This window comes from Phascolarctos cinereus, unplaced genomic scaffold, assembly GCF_003287225.1.
Source record: "Phascolarctos cinereus isolate Bilbo 61053 unplaced genomic scaffold, phaCin_HiC Scaffold_726;HRSCAF=1367, whole genome shotgun sequence".
Classification (NCBI taxonomy): Eukaryota; Metazoa; Chordata; class Mammalia; order Diprotodontia; family Phascolarctidae; genus Phascolarctos; species Phascolarctos cinereus.
The window spans coordinates 395,442,199-395,461,459 of record NW_027556098.1 but is presented as its reverse complement, the minus strand read 5'-3'; the positions used below and the strand labels follow the sequence as shown (position 1 = coordinate 395,461,459).

The following is a 19,261-nucleotide window of genomic DNA, read 5'->3' as shown; positions in this document are numbered from 1 at the left end:
CCTGACTCAGAATGCTGATGACTACATTCACTCTTGTGAGAAAGGGGTTAAGTTACAGAAGCATATCCTGCCAAGTTGCTGATTATTTATGGGCAAGATGTTTAGATTTGGGGAAAGTAATCCAGCTAAGAAACAAAACAAAGTGATAAAAAAAAAATTCGCCTCCCCTAAAGTAATTTTTTAAAAAGAGAATGACTAACTTGTTTACAACAATGTGCCTGGAAGAATGATAAGTATGATAAATGTGTATGGTTCCATTGTGAGTTGACCTTAATTCTAGACAGAGAAGACAACAGACTAAGATGGCAAAATCAGGCCACTACTTTAAAAACACAGAGTTGATTATATCAGCAACATGGCTTCATAAATGAACATTAGCAGTACTAGTAGTAATAATGACAATAATAGCATTTGTGTAGTGTTTTAAGGTTTGCAAAGTGCTTTAACAATTAGGATCTCATCTGATCCTCACAACTACCCTGGAAGGCTGATGCTACTATGATCCCCCTGTTTTTTTCAGATGAGGAAACTGAAGCAAAGAGTGGTAAAGTGACTTGCCTGGAGTCACACAGCTAGTAAGAGTATGTAGGAGGCTGGATTTGAACTCAGCTCTTCCTGACTCCAGGTCCAGGGTTCTCTCCCACAACCCTGTTTGAGCATGCCCAAGGTGTAGCTCCAACTTTTCTAAATTCAAAGTTTTGATTTGTCTCAGGAATTACATAACATGCTCTATAACTCTGACCACCTTGTTATTGTAATAAGAACACCTACGTGTTCTTAAGCTAGTGTTCCCTGGGGGGTTTACCAGATCAGACTTGGGATTTCCTTGGCGTAGGAAACTCCCTCTGCCCATTTGAATCAGTCCTTTCTCTGAAGCTGATCATTGTAGAGAGCTGCCTACAACACTCACAGCTTAGGTGACTTACCCAGAGTCACACAGCCAGGCAGGTCAGGTGGGCTAGCAGCAGTGTGCCAAGCCAGGGAAATACTGTGCTAAGTGCGGCTGTGTCAGAGTCTCAACTTGAATTCAGGGCTTTCTGCCTCAGAGGCCAGCTTTATCTACTTGGGTATCTATTGCCTCCTGATACTATAGCACCTACAGTTAAAACCAATTTATGAATGATTTTAAAATTGTCTCAAGGAAATAATTACTGATGCCTTCCACTCACTTTCTGTTACCCAGCCTCAAAACCTGGGAAGTCACCTTCAATTCTTCCCTCTCCTCTGCCCTCCATATTCAAGTGGTTGCCAGATCTACTGATGTAGACTTTTTCCTGCCTGTCCTCTCCCCATTCACTCACATGCCGTCACCATGTCATTCCTCTGCTCAGCAACTGTCCATGACTCTCTATTATTTCTATAAAAACCCCTTGCCTGGTATTTGAAGCCTGCCAAACTATTTTAAACTTTATTTTTGATTGAGAATTTGACAAAAATGAACAATGAGCCCAAACATTTCCATTTGCAAGGAAGAACAAAAAAGTGGGGAATTGTATATGAAAAAGTGAACTTCTGTAAGACAGTTTAAAAAACTTACATCACTTTCAACAAGGTAGGAACAAAACTGTCCTTTGTCCCCTTCAGAACTTCGTTCGTGTGTGTGTGTGTGTGTGTGTGTGTGTGTGTGTGTGTGTTTGTCCAGCCAGCCTGGTCTTCCCAGCCTTATTTCATGTTATTTCCCCTTTATGTTGCAGCCAAATTGGATTCCTCCAGGTTTCCTCAATTCCCTATGCCAGCACCAATCTCTCTTCTTGTATTCACACCCTCCTCCATTTAGGGAACATTGCCTTCTTTCTGTTTATTCCCAGCCCAGCTGTTTGTCCCCTTCTTTGTGATGCCTGCCAGCTTCTCTCAGGTGAAACTATCCTCTCCCTCCTTCCATTTTCTTAGAACTCTTTGCACATACCTATCTTTTGCCCCATCAAATTGGGCCTGGTTTGATACTCATTTGTACAGAAGTCACTCTCTTATATCACTAGATTGGAAGCTTCTAGAGGGCAGGTCCAGTGCCAAGAACAAAGGAAGCCCTTAACAAGAATTTTAATGAACTGAACTGAATGTAGCTGAATTTTCCAATGAAATTATACTGAGACAGTGAAGATTTAGGAATATTAAATTATTTGATATATAATCAAATTTAAATAACTACTTTCTTAACTTGTATAGTTACAAATCTGTGGTATTCATGATACTTTTACAGTCATAACACATTTCCTTGCTTTTATCATTCCCCTGGCAGCTAAGTGTCACAGTAGATAGAGTGAGGGCCTGGACTCAGGAAGACCTGAGTTCAAATGTGGCCTCAGACATATACCACTGTGTGACCCTGGTCAAATCACTTCACCCTGTTTGCCTCAATTTCCTCATCTGTAAAATCAACTGGAGAAGGAAATGGCAACCACTCCAGCATCTCTGCCAAGAAAACCCCAAATGGGGTCACAAAGAGTAGAACATGACTGATACTACTAAACAATAATTATTCATTGGCTCATTCACCCCTTATGCCTAGAGGCACCGTACTATACTTGAAAAAAAAATCAGAGAAACTATCTGTAGAACAGAAAAAAATATATATAAAGCAGGCTGTGATGAAAAAGACAAATGAAATTCCAAGGACACCTCAAATTCTAATTTTAAAATTCTTGGTGTCTGTGTAAAGATGGCTTGGTTCACTCAGAAGTCCTAAACTTCTATAGAAGTACTGAATTTCAGAGGGAGATCACAGAAGGACCAAAGTCCCAATGTATCAATTATTTTGCTGGGAGAGAGAGGAATTGGGGGTAGGGAGAGATAGGAAGATAAAAAAAAAACAACAAAGCCTCTACTACCTAGAATCATCTATTTTAAAAACCTCAAGATTCTAGCCTCCAGTAATAAACATTGTTAAAATAAGTTGTCAGGAGAATACGAAGCAGGTTCAGACTTTTCATTTCCCCTAACAGCTGTGAACAATCCAAACCTTTGCTGTTCTAGAAACAGCTCCCAGGCTTGCAGTCAGGAGATGCTGAGGGCCCAAAGTCTACTGCCTCTTGATCAGCCTCTAATTTCCCGTCTTTTAAAAAAAATGGAAATTTGCCTTTTCAATGAGGGTGGGTGGGGAGGGAGGAAGGGAGAAAATTTGGAACTCAAAGTTTTAAAAACACATGTTTTAAAAAAAATGTTTTCACATGCAACTGGGAAATAAGAAATACAGGAAATGGGGTACAGAAGTCTATCCTGCTCTACAGGAAAATAGAAGGGGAAGGGGATAAGAGGGGGGAGAGATAGAAGAGAAGGCAGACCAAGGGAAGGGGTATTCAGAATGCATGCCATCTTGGGGTGGGGGGAGGGGTGAGAAATTTGGAACTCAAAAACTTGTAGAAGTGAATATTGAAAACTAAAAATAAATAAATTTATATTAAAAAAATAAAAAAATAAAAAAATAAATATTGGATCAAAATGTCAAAAAAAAAATGGAAATAACAGTGGCATTACCTACTTCATAGGCTGTTGGGAGGACAGTGGTCTGTTACTAAAGTGCTTCATGAAATGCCAACTATCAGTTCTGCTTTTACTTTAAATAATAAACACTGGAAGAAATTGGGATGTTTCTTATCATGCCCCAAACATTACCTCCAGGGTGTCAGTTTCTTAATTGGTAAAATTAGCACTAGAATACTGAGTGTACAAAAAGCAGTAGCAGCCCTTTGTTGTGGAGAGTGAAATAAAGGATAAGGCATTCACTGGATGCTTGCTATGTGCAAAGCACTGGGGATAGAAGTAGAAAAAACATGCATGCTCTGCTCTCAAGGGGCTCAAGTCTAACAAGGGGAAAGGACACACACACATAGCAGGCTGGGAGTCAGCCACTTGGATCTGAATCCTGCTAGGACTGGTGGGAAATAGATTTCAGCTCCAAGTGAGGGAAAGTGCTTTTGGTGATGAGCACTATTCTAGAATGGGGATGAGTTCCCCATCATTGGAGTTCTTCAGGCAGAGGCTGGATATCAGGTATACTGTAGAGAGAATATCTATTCAGGTATGAGTAGAGTTGGTCTAGGATCCTTTGTTTGTGGGAGGGGAAAATGGTAGGAGAGAGATTAGATGTTCAATTGCAATTCTTAATTGCTCACAGGTTGATTGTTTTTAACTTAAAATTTTTTTTTTCAAATGAGGAGCCAACTCTCCCCTCCTCCCCAATTGTGAAAGCAAGGGGAGAAAAAAAACAAACTTATTACAAAAATGTATAGTCAAGTAAAACAAATTCCCTCAGCGACCATGTGTCCAGACAAAATACATCACAATCTGCCCTCAGAGGTCATCAGCTCAATCTGTCATGAGTCTGAGGGCCTTTCCAAAGCTGAGATTTTATGATTGTAGAATATGCCTATACTAATTATCTGTAAACAGTGGTTTCCTAATTTGAAAAATGGAACCTAAAATACTTGCACTACTTACTTGACAGTGACGTTGTGAAGAAAATGCTAAGACCATAAAAATGTGAACCATGATGATTCTGATACAAAAATAATTCCCTACTCATTCTGGTGAGTTTTTCTAACCCATATTTATTTGTCTACCCCATAACTAACCTGTGAGATTCTAAAGGAGCACTGAGAACACCACCAGATTTAGAATCTGAGGAATTGGTTTCAAAATTTAAGCTGAGCCTCAGTTTCTTTATCTTTAAAATGAGGATGTGGCCTTGGATTGCCAGCTCTGATTCTGGGATTCTGTGACTCCCAAGGGTACGTTTACAGAAGACAAGAATGAGAACTGAATAAGATGGGAAAGTCAGAGGCCCTGGGTTCAAATCACAACTTCCCTATTTAGCACTTGTGTGATTTGGGGTAAGATGTTTAAGCTCAGTTTGATACCTCAAATGAAGGGATGACCTCAGAGATCCCTTTCAGATCTAAAACTGTGATCCTCTGTGCTGGCATAAATAGGTCAGGATCCATATCCCTTACCTCCAGAAGATCACAGTTCAGGAGGAGGTCTTAACTGGGGTCCAGAAACTCATTTAAAAAAAAGATTTTATAACCACCATTTCAATATAATAATCAATATAATGATTTCCTTGACAATCATATGCATTTTATTTTATGTATTTATAAAATTATTCTGAGAAGGATCCATGAAACAAAAAAAGGACCTTTCCATTAGAATATTGGAGGGTCTAGTATTTCTGTAATCCCCTGCTCTGGCTAGAGGTCTACTGGTTCTTCCCCCAGACTTGCCGTTCCCTCTCCAGCTTCTTGTCCTCCCGTGCCTGGAAAGCTTTCCCTACCTCTTGGAATTCCTACCTCCCTTCTAGGGTCCCCTCGGGGCCACCTCCTTCTGGAGGCCTTAGTCTCCCCCTTCTCAATAACTGTAATTATTTTTATACATCCTATATTTACTCGAGTGAACATGCTGCATCTTCCCTAGCAGAATGCAAACGATGCTTGAAGTCAGAGACTTTGTGTTTGTGGCCCAGCATTTAGCATACAATCTGGCACACAGTAGGTGCTTAACAACTCCATTTAAAGTTTCTTTGCTCATAATGACCCTGTGAGAGAAATAAGGCCAAGGAACTCACCCCATTAGCCACAAGGAACCTTAGAAGTGACAGACAAGGGAACTGAGGCTCAATGAACTGTTCACCCCTTTCAGCCACTGGCAGAACCCAATCTCATCTATGCCGCTTAGCTCTGGTTTACTGCAGCCCCTTACTTCCCACCACGGTCTATGACGCTTAGCTCTGGTTTACTGCAGCCCCTTACTTCCCACCACGGCAGCTGGTGAATCCAATCATGGATGGCATGATGTAGCCGGTAGGCCTCCAGGCCTCAGGCTCCTTACTGCAGGGGAATCATTGGTGTTCCTGGACACATTGTTTCAAAAGCTGAAATGAACTGACCATGAGCATGGCCCATGGCCTCCTTCCCCATAACGGCTCTAGGGCTAGAGAAGGGAGAGGGGTTGTCCACTTGTCACTACCCTCTGTGAGTCTAAGTCCAGAGTTTAATAATCGCTTACTAAGCTCCAGCCACCGTCCATAACAGGAAGGTAGCAGGCCTCAGAGACAACACCATCACCCCCAAAATAACTCTGATCACCCCTAAAATAACTTTTCTGTCATTGTCTCACATTGCAGATCTAGGACCCCACCACTCACCCCCATTTCAAAACATTTGCACCCTTCAGTTAGTTTTTTTTAATGATTTATTTCCAAAAGGCTGCTTGGTGAGCTGAATTTAATGTCTTGTTCTAGGCCCTTCTTGTTAACATAGATTCCATTTACACTCATCCTTCTGGCTTCTTTTACATTATTTTTCCACAGCAGGGGGTTAGGAAGTCATTTAAACATATATGTCATTTGTAAACAGGTTCTGTATTTCTTCTATCAAATGGTCACTAAAATATTAAGAGGGTAGGCCTACTTGCTTACATCATGTAGGCAAGTCATTTCATTTTTCTGAGCCTCCATTCTTAAAGTTCCTTCCAGCTCTGAAAGCCTGTGGCCCAGGACTAGTAGTTTTAAATTAAGTAAACTGTCCTGAGATACTCCACAGCACACACTGGAATCCAACCAGAGGGAACAAAATCCACGTAAAACCCACCAAAACAATAAGCACAACATACAGTTTCAACCCTTAATTTTTTCAATTTTAAAACATTTTCTGAAAACCACTCCATCAGCAAGCAGAACAGGCAAAGCTCCAGTTTAAAATAATGAAATATATGAAGAAAGCTCCACATATAAACTGGGTAAAAATCTTCCTGGAAGAGGACCGAAAACCAAAAACATAAAATAAGCATTTCACCTGAAGTTTGTGTAAAAAAGAAAGAAGGAAAGAAAGAAAAAAGTGCTCTTAATGTTGTTCTAGTACTATCACGTTGAAGTGTAGTCTTTAAAAAAGCGGTGGGGGGAGGGAGAGAGGAGAGAGGAAAAAAGAAAAGGAAGGAGAGAAAAGGGAGAGAAGGGAGATAGAAGGCAGTGACAGAGGTAGCGAGTAGGAAAGAGTGAAGAGGAGAAAAGGGAAAAGAAAAGAGGGAGAGAGAACAAGAGGAGAGGAGGGAGAGAAAAGATTAGAAAGGGAGAAAGAACGGAGAGGAGAGAGGAAGGTGAAAACGAAGTAACAGGAGAGGGAGAGAAAGGAGGAAAGGAAAAAGGAGAAAAATAAAGAAAAGAGAGGAAGAGAGAGCAGAGAGAGAAGTGAAAGAAGGGAGTGACGGAGGGAGAGGAAGAAAAGGAAAGAATGAGAAAATAAAGGAGAAAGAGAGAAGAGGAGAGGCAGGGAGAGACTGGGAGAGAAGGGGGGATGGGACAGAGGCACCGAGACACAGAGATAGAAGAGGAGGAGGAGGAGGGGAGGAGGAGGAGCAGAGCCAATCAAAGGAATGAGCCACAAGACAACTTCACCAGGAAATGCGGGTATAGACCGAAGGCAACCTGCACACTGCACACACCAGACGAGTAAGACCAAATGCAGGGCGAGGCCACGGGGAGCTCAGCACCCAGCACCCACCCCCGCCCCCCCGCGAGGGGAGGAGACACGGAACACCACCCACACCCTGGGGAGGCGGGGTGGGGAATACAGAGGGAGAACTGCTTCTGTGCCCCTCCAAAAAGGGGGATGGGTGAAAGAAAACGAGGGGGGGAGAGGAGGGGTGACCCGCCTCTTTTTCCTCTCTAAAAGGGGGTGTGTGGCGGGGAACAGGTCTGCAGGAGGAGCAGAGAGGAGAGGAGGCCCCTCTCAAAAAGCTTTCCCCACCCCCAAATCGAAGGTGCAGAACAACCCCGTCCCCCCACCACACCCCCTTCGACGACCCCGTCCCCCCACCACTGAGAGGGACCTCCGCCCCAAAAAAGGAAAGGCGGACCCCGCTTCCATCCTGGCCTCCGAGGCCCATGTTAGGAGCCCCGAGCCCCGCAGCAGCTCGGGGGGGGGGAAGTGCGCCCCGACTCCCGCTTCCGAGGAGGGGGTCTCGCGAACGCGCCACCCCTCCCCCACAGGCAGAGTCGGCGGCGCGAGCCCCTGCCCCTCCCCCGCTCCCGAGTGCCCCTCCCCCAGCTGCAGACGCCTGCCTTCGTCAAGACCCTCCGCCTCCACCTCCGCCGCCGCCGGCTACCGCACAGCTTCATGGGGGCTGGAGTCTCCTGGCGGGCCTTTGTGCGCCGATTCCACGCGACCCGGAACTACGCTTCCCAGAGGCCTTCGCGGCCTCTTTTTCACCCCTCCCCCCGTCCCCGGTCGCTCCACCGCCCCCGAGACTACATTTCCCGACAGGTCTAGCGACGCTCCCGCCCGCCCTCCCGAGACACGAGCCGAACTGGGCGTCAGGTCGGGAGCCGGTCCGGTTCCCGCTCCCCGCTCTCCGCCGCCGCCGCCGCTTCTCTCCCGCAGCGCCCCTGTCCGCCGAGCCGCGCCGAACCTGAGCCTCAGCTGGGGCTGCATCGTCCCCCTCGCTGGCCCAGAGAGCCCACCCAACGGTGCCGGGCGCCGGCAGCCGAGGGCGGGACCCCCGATCCCCCCCCAGCCCTACCCCGGAGCCCCCGGGCCCAAGCCAGAGCCCCCCCGCCACCGCCGCTGCGCCGAGGACCTTCGCCGCCCCCGGCCCCAGAGGAACATGGACGCCGACTCGTGCGCCTCCGCCTTCCACCCCGAGGTGAGTGCAGTGGCCGCTGGGTGCAATGGGCCCCCGGCCCTCCCGGCCGGTGTCCCCTTGGGGCCGCGTCCCCTTCCTTCGGCCTTTCCCCTCAGCTTGGCCCCCTTGACCCGCACCCCCGCCCCGGGGGGCCTCCCTGCGGCTCTCTTCCCCAGCTCGGCCCTCCGCGTCCCCACCCCCTCCCTCTTTTCTTCCCCTGCTCGGTGCCCTCCGCCCCCTTTTGGGACTCGGCATCTCTCCTGGGGGGTATCGGTCCTCTACCATTCCTGCCTCCCCCAATTCTCCCCCCCCCGCGACCGCCTCCCGTGCTGGTCCCCACCCGAGAGCTCCCCTTGGAGTGTGGATCCACCCCCCTCCCCCACCCCCGGAGTGGATCGCCTCTTTCCATCGCGTCCCCGCCCCGCACTCCGGAGGCTCCTGCGCCGCCTCCCACTCGTGGGCCCCCCACCCACTCCTAGGGCTAGATCCCCTACTGTCTCTCGAGCCCCCCACCGTGAGGTATCGATTCCCTTCTGCCTCTCGAGCCCCGCTCGATCGCTTCTAGCCTCTTGAGCCGCTCCCCTCTCCGCTCGATCCCCTCCCGCTTCTCGTGGCGTCCCCTCCCCCTGGTTCGATCCCCTCCTGCTTCTCGTGGCCCCTTCCCTCCCCCTCGTGGTCCTCTCTCCGCCCCCCCATCCCGTCTTGCCTCTCGTGGCCCCCTCCCTTCTCCGCTCGATCTCCTCCTGCCTCTCGTGGCGACTCTCCCCCCCCATCCCCTCTTGCCTTTCGTGGCCCTTTCCTGAAGGGGGGAGGGGGCCTCGATCCCCTCCCGCTACTCTCAGCCGCCCCCCAACTCGTGGGATTGGATCTCTTTTTGCCTCTCGACTCCCCTCCCCCCATTCGGGGAGGTTCGATCACCTGCGTTCTCCACCCCCCCCCCCGCCCCAGCCTCAGCACCCTCTTGCCTCTGGGGCTCCATCTCCTCCTCTCCTCTCCTCCCCTCCCCGGACTCGATCCCTTTTCTCTCCCGCCCTCTCTCCCGCCCGCTGGGTTCTCGGATCTCTCCAGCGTCTAGCCTCCCCCACCTTTAGCGGGTTTGGTCCCTCCAAACTACCCCCTTCCCCAGCCCCCTTCTCCCCAGTCCCGGGAATCCGTCTTCCCCCCACCCTGTAGTCGCTGTACCCCCTCCCCCAGCTCCCCGCCCCTCTGTCCCCGGGGGCGGGTCCCGGGATCCCTGGGCCAGCCGGGGTGGTGGGGGAGGGGAACGAGGCCGCGCTGGGATCGCCCCTTTTGGGCTGCTTGGCGCACCGCTTCAGTGGCCCCTTCTCCCGCAAAGAAGCTCCTTTACTCCCTGCGCTTACCCTAGCTGGTGGTTGAAAGCATAGCTGCCCAGAGTCAGTCAGCCCAGCCTGGAGGCTCTTTTCCTCCTTCTCCTGGCTCCCCCCCCTTCCTTTTCCCAAGCTTTGGCTTGCGGGGATGGGGGGGAGGGGTTGCGAAAAGGAGAGAAATTTGCCCAGGTCAAGGTTGGGGAGCGTAGGTAGCAGGCGATTTTTGCATCTTCTTTTGGGGAAGCAGACAGAGTTAGGTAGACTGGGGAAATCCTGCGGAGGGGCGACTTAAGCCAGCTCAGAGGAGACCTTAAGCAGATGCAGGAGAGCCTGGCCTGGACCACAGGACTCTTCTCCAGCCAGTTTCTTTGGGGGAACCCCCTTCTGCTGGGAAGAGCAGGGATTCAGCTTAACCTTTGCCTGAGTTCTTTGGGCTCTGCACTTCTCACTTTTCCTTGGTTATTGACCTACTTTCTTACATTTTACCCCGACTGTGTTTTTGCATTGCCTTAAAGTTCTGAGGGCAGGGCCCAGGGTAATTTTTCTAGAGGCTTTTGGAGGTGGTTGGTGCAGGCAACCTCAGTCCCTCTAAAGGTGATGGGCTGGGCTGCCCCAATGGTTAGAAATGCCTGAAAACTGAAGGATTGGATGGTAGTTCTGAAAGAAAGCAATACATAACATAAATTTTGAGGCTTGTAGGGAAACCTTCCGAATGCCCATGCTACTGTGTTCTGCTGCTTTCACTGGTAGCTTTGTGTCCTGGGGAGGAGGACTTCATGCAGGATAAGAGATGGGCCCAGTAGCTGAAGCAGCTGCATTTCACCCCAAAATCAATTGCCCTTGAGGGCTGCTCTGGCTTTTTGCACTGGAAGAGCAATTGACCCCCTTGCAGAATCAGAGGGATGTGAGAAGGATGGCCAGGGCATACCTCTCGGGGCACTTTATAGCCTGAATAAGCCCTTTTTCATGCAGGTTTTGCCTGGTACAAAATAAGCTCCTTTTTCAAGGTGGGAGAAGGTTGGGCCAACACCATAATCATTGAGGGGTGATTGTTTTATGCTCACACGTCTACTACACTCACTTAAAATGTGCAAGGAGATTAGGAGAAGTTGGGATAACTCTGGGAAGTGTCTCCAAAACAAGAGAATAAGAAAATTGCCATTTTTTAGTCCCTGAAGAGCTATGTATTAGCTGCTGCAGCAGAGAGTGAGAGAAAGGGTTTAAGGTGGAAAATGGCCAAATCAGGGGTGTAAGCCCAATTTTAAATGCTCTAGGTAGTGTTGCAAACAGCAAGTGCTATAATATATCTTGACTGGTTTCCTAGTATATTGGAGAAGCTGATACCCTTTTGATTGGATCTTTTTATCTGAAAACACTATATTCCATAGTCCTAGACTTGGTTTCTCCTGACTCTATGAAGGATTTCAGAATAAAACAGTAACTGTTCTATGTGTCTGTGTATAAAGTGATATCTTTATGCTCATATATGTGTATTTGATTATCTATATGTAATATCTCTAAGGTGTACAGTGTACTTTATATTATCATTTGATCTTTACAGTTTGATATAAGCTAGGAATAGGGACCAAATAGCACTTAATACAGTGCTTGGCATAGAGTAGGTGCTTAGTAAAGATTGATTGATTTCTTCCTGTTAGGGAACTCTCAGGTGAGGAAACTCCTCTACCAATCCAGGACAGCACCTGCTCAGCATATCAGTGTCTTAGAGGGTGTGGAGAGATGAAGTGACCTGTCCAGGGTCATGTAGTCAGTGTGTGTCGAGGCAGGGCTTGAATCCAGGTAACTTCCTCTCCACTAAGCATTGTGATCTAAATACTGATTATTATTCCCATTTTGTAGATGAGGAATCAGAGGCGGAAGGGTTAATTGACAAAATAGTAAAAGATTGCCTGCTTGGAAATCAAGGCTTTTCTCCAACTCTCTGCTGATTGGAGGGGTTGGTTGCTGCTATTCCAAATTCCAAGTTTTCAGTTTCTAAATGTGCTTCCTTCTTATCTTAACAGGAATACTCCCCCAGTTACAAGAGGCGGCGAACTGTGGAGGATTTCAACAAGTTTTGTACCTTTGTCTTGGCATATGCTGGCTACATCCCTTATCCAGCAGAGGTAATCCCCAGCCCTTTCTTTTACAGCAAAAGTCTCCATAAAACTTCAGTTATGCTTTTGAGCCATTTGAGAAAAGTTTCCTTGTTTTCCTGTTTTAAGTGCCTCATGAAGCATCCTAGCCTTTAAAGAGTTGGAAGTTCAAGCACCCTGGACCCAAATACCTGAAGAAGTTCTTTTATAAAGCAAGACTTTAAAGGATTTCAGGACATAATGATAATGTTTAATATGTACATATGTATGTACATATGCATGTAATACTTTATGTTTCTAGGAACTTTTGAATATGGCAAAGTCAATCACAGTATCATACATTTAGAGCCAGGAGGCACCTTGTGGGTTATCTGGTCCAGCCTCATTTAACAGAGGTAGAAATTTCTGAGGCCCAGACATGTGAGCAAAATATCTACTCTGCCACCTAGCATGTCAGTCAATATAAATAGCTCCGGTTCTGACAAATTTCAGGATGTCTCCAGTTCTCTCAGGGGCTGTCAGGAAAGTCTCAAAGCAGAATTAATTAAAATTATCTTTAATTCAAAAAATGGTTTAACATGTATTAGATGAAAACAAGATAAGGAGAACTGGGTGCCTTAAAAATCAAACAGTCAGTCTTTGGGGAATCCATTTTAAGACAGAAAACTTTGATGAGCTCTGATGTCCCATAGTAGCTGTGTGGATGTGGCACAGACTGCCTCAGGGATGGGTCCTCTCCCCAGAGACCTTAAGGCCAAGCCCACAGGGCCACTTGTTGAGCATGTGTTGAGAAGAATCCTGCTTGTGATTGGGTTGGACCAGAGAGCTGCAGAGGGCCCTTTTATGTCTGAGATAGTAATAAGGGTCCTAACTCTGGTACACTTAAGGAGCTATGTGATGGCTTATTTGGTTCAGAAATTCGGGGGCATTTCCTGACTTTGAAGAGAAACGGGTCCTTAGGGGAGAGTCATCCATTTCAATGGCCATGCACCTGGGGTCACAGGACCTGTTAAGGTGTTCACCCTGCTCAGTGAGGCCTTGTTTCTTTTCTTTCAGGAGCCTCCTTTGAGGAGCAGCCCCAGCCCTGCCAACAGCACAGCCGGGACCATCGACAGTGACAGCTGGGATGCCAGCTTTGCTGACCTGCCCTCATCCGTGTCCCTGCCTGTTGCAGACCGGTGCTTTGGCCACTTGCAGCCCTCCCTTCTGCAGCGAGCCAAGCCCAGCAACTTCCTCATGGACAGAAAGAAGACAGACAAGCTGAAGAAGAAGAAGAAGCGTAAGCGGAGGGATGCGGACGTGCCAATGGAAGAGGAGTACATGGGGGGCTTGCTGAAGCTGGAGCCGGCCGACACTTTTGCCCAGAGAACAGCCAGCCCTGATCTGCAGGACATCCCCACAGCCAGCAGCGACCCGTGCTCGGGCTGGGATTCTGACACCCGCTCTAGCGGCTCCTGTGCGGCAGCCACCCCCGAGGAGGTCAAGGAGATTCAGACAGAAGGCAAACGGACTGTCATACGGCAGGGCAAACAGGTGGTGTTCCGGGACGAAGATAGCACTGGGAATGATGAGGACATCATGGTGGACTCTGGTAGGTGCCAGGCTGAAAGGGTAGAGAGCACCAGAGCTTGTGTCAGAAAGACCCCAGTTCAAATCCTTCTTCAGACACTCATATGAGCTGTGGGACCCTGGGGGAGTCACGTCACTGCTGACTGCCTCAGTTTCCTCACGTGTAAAGTGGGGGCCCATAAGAGCCCCACCCCTCATGCTCTGCCATGATGGTACAACCCTCCAGGGTTGTTGTAGGATAAAATGAAAGAACATAGTAAAATTTGTGGTGAACCTTCACCTTAAAACACCATTTAAATGTTATCTATTATTAATGATGGGGCCTAACGTGAGTAAAGACCTTGAGGAAAAAGAATGAACCAAGCAAGAAGCAAGACTTGGTGAGTGAGAATTGGAGAGCTTTCGTCTGAAATATTAAAAAAAAAAGAATGCAGCTAATGGGGAAAACAAAATGAACCTCAGATTTCGGAACAGCCAGGATGGTGTCATGTCCTGCTCTGCCCCGTCTAAGCTGAGGGAAGTTGTCTGGGCCCTTCGAAGGGGCCAATTTCAGATCGGTTAGCAAAGGAAGCAGGAATGTTTTCATTCTCTCTGCCTCCACATCCTTATTTACCAATTTCTGTTTTACCTAGATGATGATTCCTGGGATCTCGTCACCTGTTTCTGCATGAAACCTTTTGCTGGGCGACCGATGATTGAATGTAATGAGTGCCACACCTGGATCCACCTGTCCTGTGCAAAAATCCGGAAATCCAATGTTCCCGAAGTGTTTGTTTGCCAAAAGTGCCGGGACTCCAAGTTTGACATCCGCCGCTCCAACCGTTCCCGAATGGGTTCCCGGAAGCTCTTTCTGGACTGACTGGGGTGGGGCATGACTTCAAAGGAAGATTAGAAGGGCCGGTGGGCGTTCTTTGAGGTCACTTTTTCCGAATCTGAGCACAGAACTGTTAGCGCGTGGTGCGCCATCCTTGCCCTTCTGACATCAAGGTGCCTAAGCGGAAGGACAGGTTGTCCAAGGTACATAAAAACTGTACATAGTTGGTGATGACGTAGAATCTTTGTTGGCCAAAGCTGCTGCTGGGGCCCCATGCTCCGCAGCCAGAGCAGACTCAGCACCCCGGTGTTGAGCTCAAAATGAGGGTATGTGATGGTTGTGAGTCTTTTCCCCCACTTTGGACTGCTGAGGTGGGCCTGGGGGTGAGGGTGGGGACGGGGACAGTCCTCCCCAGAGGGAGGAAGACATCTCTGGTTTCCAAGGATTCAGTAAGTGAACAGCCATATGTGTTAAGTTTCCCGAGTATAAGTCTTTACCGTAAGTGTCTGTATAGGTAGCCTAACATTGCTCTTTCCTTAGCAAACAGTTCCCTAGCCTGCTGCCTCTGCCTGAGAGGGGGGCATCTGAGGTCAGTTGCAAGTGGCTTCCTCTGGTTTGGCTATGGGGAGAGTTGGGGCCAGTGATTCTCCCTCTAGTGCTCTCCTGGTGTATTTAGAACAATCACACAGGGCTGCTTCTGTTGGAGCAGAGCCAGGATGGTCTCTTAGATGAAGGGGGCCTGAGTCCTTGATTCAAGTTCCCATTTTGCACGATGTAAAATTTTTTTCCCTTCTTCACTCTATTTTCTTTTTTTTTTTTTCCTTTTTGCACGATCCAGCCAAACTGAGTTTGGCAGATTTCCTGCCTGTTCCCCCCCTTGTCTTGGGGACATGTTGGGATGCAGAGTGGAGGTGCTCTCTTCAGAGTGAGTGGGAGCGGGTTGATTCCTTCCTCGTTTCTTCCCCCACAGAGTACTGACCCTGTACCATGATGTAGGCAGTTATCACTGGAGATTAGTAGTGGTCTTATTTAAATGAGAAATGTCCTGAGCAAAGCCAGGGATCCATGTTTTCCTAAGGCAGGTGGAGGCATCCCAGAGCAAGGGTAGAACTTAAAAGCCCTTGCTTTCTACAGTGAGTGTTGTCTGAATACGGGCACTCAGGTGTTTTGTGGCATTTGTGCAAGGTCCTGTTAACCGATCCCCAGCCTCAATAGCTTTAAAACTCCTGATGTGGTCCACAGCAGGAAGACCCTGATTGTGTTTGGCTATGGGAAGTCTAGGGGATTTTGAGGTGTGTGTGACCCCAGCTGAGCCTCTGCTCCAGGGCCATCCCCACTGCAGAACCACTGGCTGATTCTGCTACTTGGTTAACAAGAGAAGGACCTGAGCTTTTTTCTCTTTAATGACTAAGTTGACAAATAACTGTATGTAGCCGCTGTTCAAGGCCTTGTTTTAAAAAAATAAAATAAAAAACCCATCCCTTGTAAATGAATGAATGAATGAATGTTGTTCTTCAGAAAGTGTGGGAAGGATAAGTGGGATTGAAGTTAGAAGTTTTATTTCCCAAAAAAAAAAAAGGGCTCAGCCAACCTCCCCCACAGAGGTGCTTACGGGCTTACATAGTGGCTTTCTTTTTTTTTAAATGGTAGGGGCATGAGCTCTCTCAAGGAAGAGCTATCCTATTTTGTTGAATACAAGCCCCTTTTTAGGTCTGGTGTCTTTCACACCCTTGCCTAGCTGGCTTTTTCTTTTCTAAGTTCGTTTACTATTTGAGCAGAAAAAAGAAGAAATTGAGTTTCTGAAACCTGGTCCAACATGAAGAATCCCAAGGGCGAAGTTAAATCATAGGTTACAGAATTTTAAAAGTGCATTTTGAAACCGCCCAGCTTCTATGAGGGCACAGCCTGTACCATATGCTCAAGAGGCATTCGCCAAAGATCTGCCCCCTTCAACCACCTGTCTAGTTTCTGCACCAAGAGAAATAACCAAAGTTTCAAAATCCTCTTTTTGTTTGTTTGACATTTTTATTCCACAAAGTGTTAAGGAGTGCTCGAAAGCCAACCTCGGGCAGCTGAAGTTGGGGTCCCTAGGCAGAGATCCACGGCCATCGGTGGTGTGAGGACTGGGCTTCATGGGGGTTTCTTGTCTGGCCTGCGATGTTCATCTCATGATTTTTGTCAAATGGGTTCCCAGTCTGTTCCCTTGACAGACCTATCCCAGTGGGTGGTGTCTGAAAAGCCAGGCAAGTGTGTTTCTGTGTTAGATTGAGCTGGGGCAGCTGCAGTCGGCTTATTTTATGCAAATTAGGTGTGTCCCATCCAGGGGCTCCTGGCAGGTGGCCGCTGGAGTTGGGGGGAAGGGAAAGGATGTCTCCAGAAGGTAGGGGTCCCTCTTGGGCTTTGGCCAGGCCAGACACTTAACATCGTTTACATGGTTCTGTGTAATTATAAAGTTTATGTGTATAGAGAAGCTGTTTCTGTGAAACTGTATATTTTGTAAATAAATATATTGATACTTTGAAGTTCATGTTACGTCTCAGGTGTGTTTCCTACCAAAGAAAAAGTTTGCAGTTGCGTTCACGATTTCAGGATGATGAAATACTCCCCATACTTGATGATCTATCGCCTACAGCTGTGCCACGGTGCAGTCCCCCACCCTCCTCTTCAGGGCCCAACGTAGGTGCTACCTCCTCTGGGATGGCTTTACTGATCCGACTCCAGTGCTTCCTCCTTCCCCCAAAATGTCTGCATTTATTTTGGCTGGAAAGGAACGTGAGAACACATCCGAGCTCAACTATTCCAATTTACAGGCATGGAAAGAAGTGAAATGACTTGGCCACAGTTACAAAACTGGTCTTCCTAACCCCAAGGTCTTCACTCTGTCCTAGAACTCATGGGGTCCATGAACTTGTATAGGAAAACAATCACATCTTTATTTTCACTAACTACTAAATGAAATTTAACATTTCTTTAAATTATTTTAAAACCTTATTCGGATCAGATTCTACCAGACAGGTCCATAACATACTAAAAAAGTTAAGAACTTCTGATCTAGAATGTAATTATTTGTGTACAAATTTCCTCCAGTAGACTGTAAGCTTTGTAGCACAGTGCCTGGGACAGAGTAAACATTTAAATCCCCACTACTGAATGAGAAACTGAACCCTGGCTTCATTTTAGATAGGATGCAAAGTACCCACGGCACTCTTGCAATTAAATTCTTAGAAACAAACCCCAAGAGGAGTGGATGGTTTTCAGGTGTTTTTCCTTCCTGTTACCGTAACAATCTCTAGTCAATCCAGCCTTCCTAAAGTCTTCCTCTGATAACCTTGTGTGGAGATGACCTTGGGTTCTTGGAGGCATTTGCCCAAAGACCATAAGCCAAGGGGGCCCTCTAGGTCCTCAAGTGCAGCCCTTATACTAAACCCAAACTTGAGAGACTTAGAGGTTTCCCACCCCTGCCAAGCCGGAAGGGCTTTGATTAAGGTTCTGGCAACATAACTGCTTTATGAGGACCAGCCTAGACAAGTATAGAAAAGCTAAGCACCACCACCATCATCATCTCCAGACTGGTCCACTTGGCGACCCATGAGACAAAGAAATACAAAGATTACGAAGTTCTGTTTGGCTCCTTCTGTACTGATGAGTCTGAGGTCAGTACTGGGAAGGGGAGAGATTGTGGCCTCTTCAGGTGACACAGGTGAAGGAGGACGCCTCTGAGCAGAGTGAGATGAGGAACAGAAGGTGGGAGCTCCGCAAATGGCCCCTAGTTTTTTTTTTTTCAGTGAACTATGAGGCTCTAGACTCTCAGCTGAGGGTGTTGGGCAGGGGGAACTGCAGGAGTTTTGAGGAGGGCTGAAAAGATGTGGAAAAGCCACTGAGGGTGAATCATCGAGGGACTGCTGTGCCACAGTGAGCGCCCAATTCAGTTTATGGAAGGTAAACTTGAAGCAGACCCATTCAACACGGTTTCATGAATTTTGTTCTAGTTTTGACCTATAAAATGTGAGTAGAAGGATTGGTGATTAAAGGGGAAGAGGGCAGGGTAGAGTTGAACTGGTTCACCAAGGGGTCAAGACTGGGCAGGGAAAGGCAGTGTAGCCAGCACAGGCGTGATGGCCTGGGAAAGAACTGAGGGGTGGGGGGTCATGGTGGGTTGTTGTGCAGATGGAGGGGTGGACTCACAACAGATTGATAGAGATAAAGGAATTTCAGAGTTGGTGAACATTTGTGGGTGATGGCGAGATCAAAGCTATGACCTTCTCTGTGGAGCTGTGGTAGGGCAGAGAAGTGGGCAAATGAGTAAACAGGAATTGGCAGGTTAGGGTGATAGGAATATCAACAGATATGATGAAATACCCTAGCATGAAGACAGGAGGGAAAAGATTGTGAACTAGTCCCTGACCTTATTGAGGAAGGGAGGAGTGTCCAGGAGGTCTGTAGACAACAGCTTCTAGAATCTTCATGGGGGAGGGGAGCGTTGATGGGGATTGAGTGACTCTCAAAGGAGGAGAGGTTACTTGAGGCATGGTGGGAGAGGGAGAGACTCAAAGTGGCCATGGGGAACAAGGAATAATCCAGCTGCCCTACCACGATCAGTGAGTTGGGGGAAAGAGCTAATGGGCAGCTAGCACTGGAAAGGGTGGTCTGGGAAAGAGGGAGGGATGGGGAGTGAGGAAGGTAGAGAGGCACCTAGACAGAAAACAAGTTTGTTACTACAGGAGCCCAGCAGAACGGGTGGGTAGCTTAGAGTGGGATTTGAAGGGGAGGGGCGATTGGGTTTAGGGAATAAGGGGGCAGTCAGGGGATAGAGGGCAGGGTTTGTATCATGGTAACTGGGG

General features: G+C 47.7%; 1 protein-coding gene across 1 annotated transcript; it reads left to right on the top strand.

Moving 5' to 3' along the window:
• The first annotated feature begins 8,263 nt into the window (after positions 1 to 8,263).
• PHF13 (PHD finger protein 13) lies at positions 8,264 to 16,947 on the top strand. The gene is made up of 4 exons (XM_020974931.2): positions 8,264 to 8,634; positions 11,966 to 12,067; positions 13,094 to 13,628; positions 14,239 to 16,947. Exons 1-4 carry the CDS (start codon positions 8,596 to 8,598, stop codon positions 14,463 to 14,465), a joined length of 903 nt encoding a protein of 300 aa, XP_020830590.1. The 5' UTR covers positions 8,264 to 8,595; the 3' UTR covers positions 14,466 to 16,947.
• Positions 16,948 to 19,261: the final 2,314 nt, after the last annotated feature.

Excerpts from the sequence above, each read along its gene's own strand:
- PHF13 (XM_020974931.2), top strand. The coding sequence starts at position 8,596 with ATGGACGCCGACTCGTGCGCCTCCGCCTTCCACCCCGAG. Across the intron at positions 8,635-11,965 it reads CCTCCGCCTTCCACCCCGAG|GAATACTCCCCCAGTTACAA; the intron begins GTGAGTGCAGTG and ends TTATCTTAACAG. Across the intron at positions 13,629-14,238 it reads GGACATCATGGTGGACTCTG|ATGATGATTCCTGGGATCTC; the intron begins GTAGGTGCCAGG and ends TGTTTTACCTAG.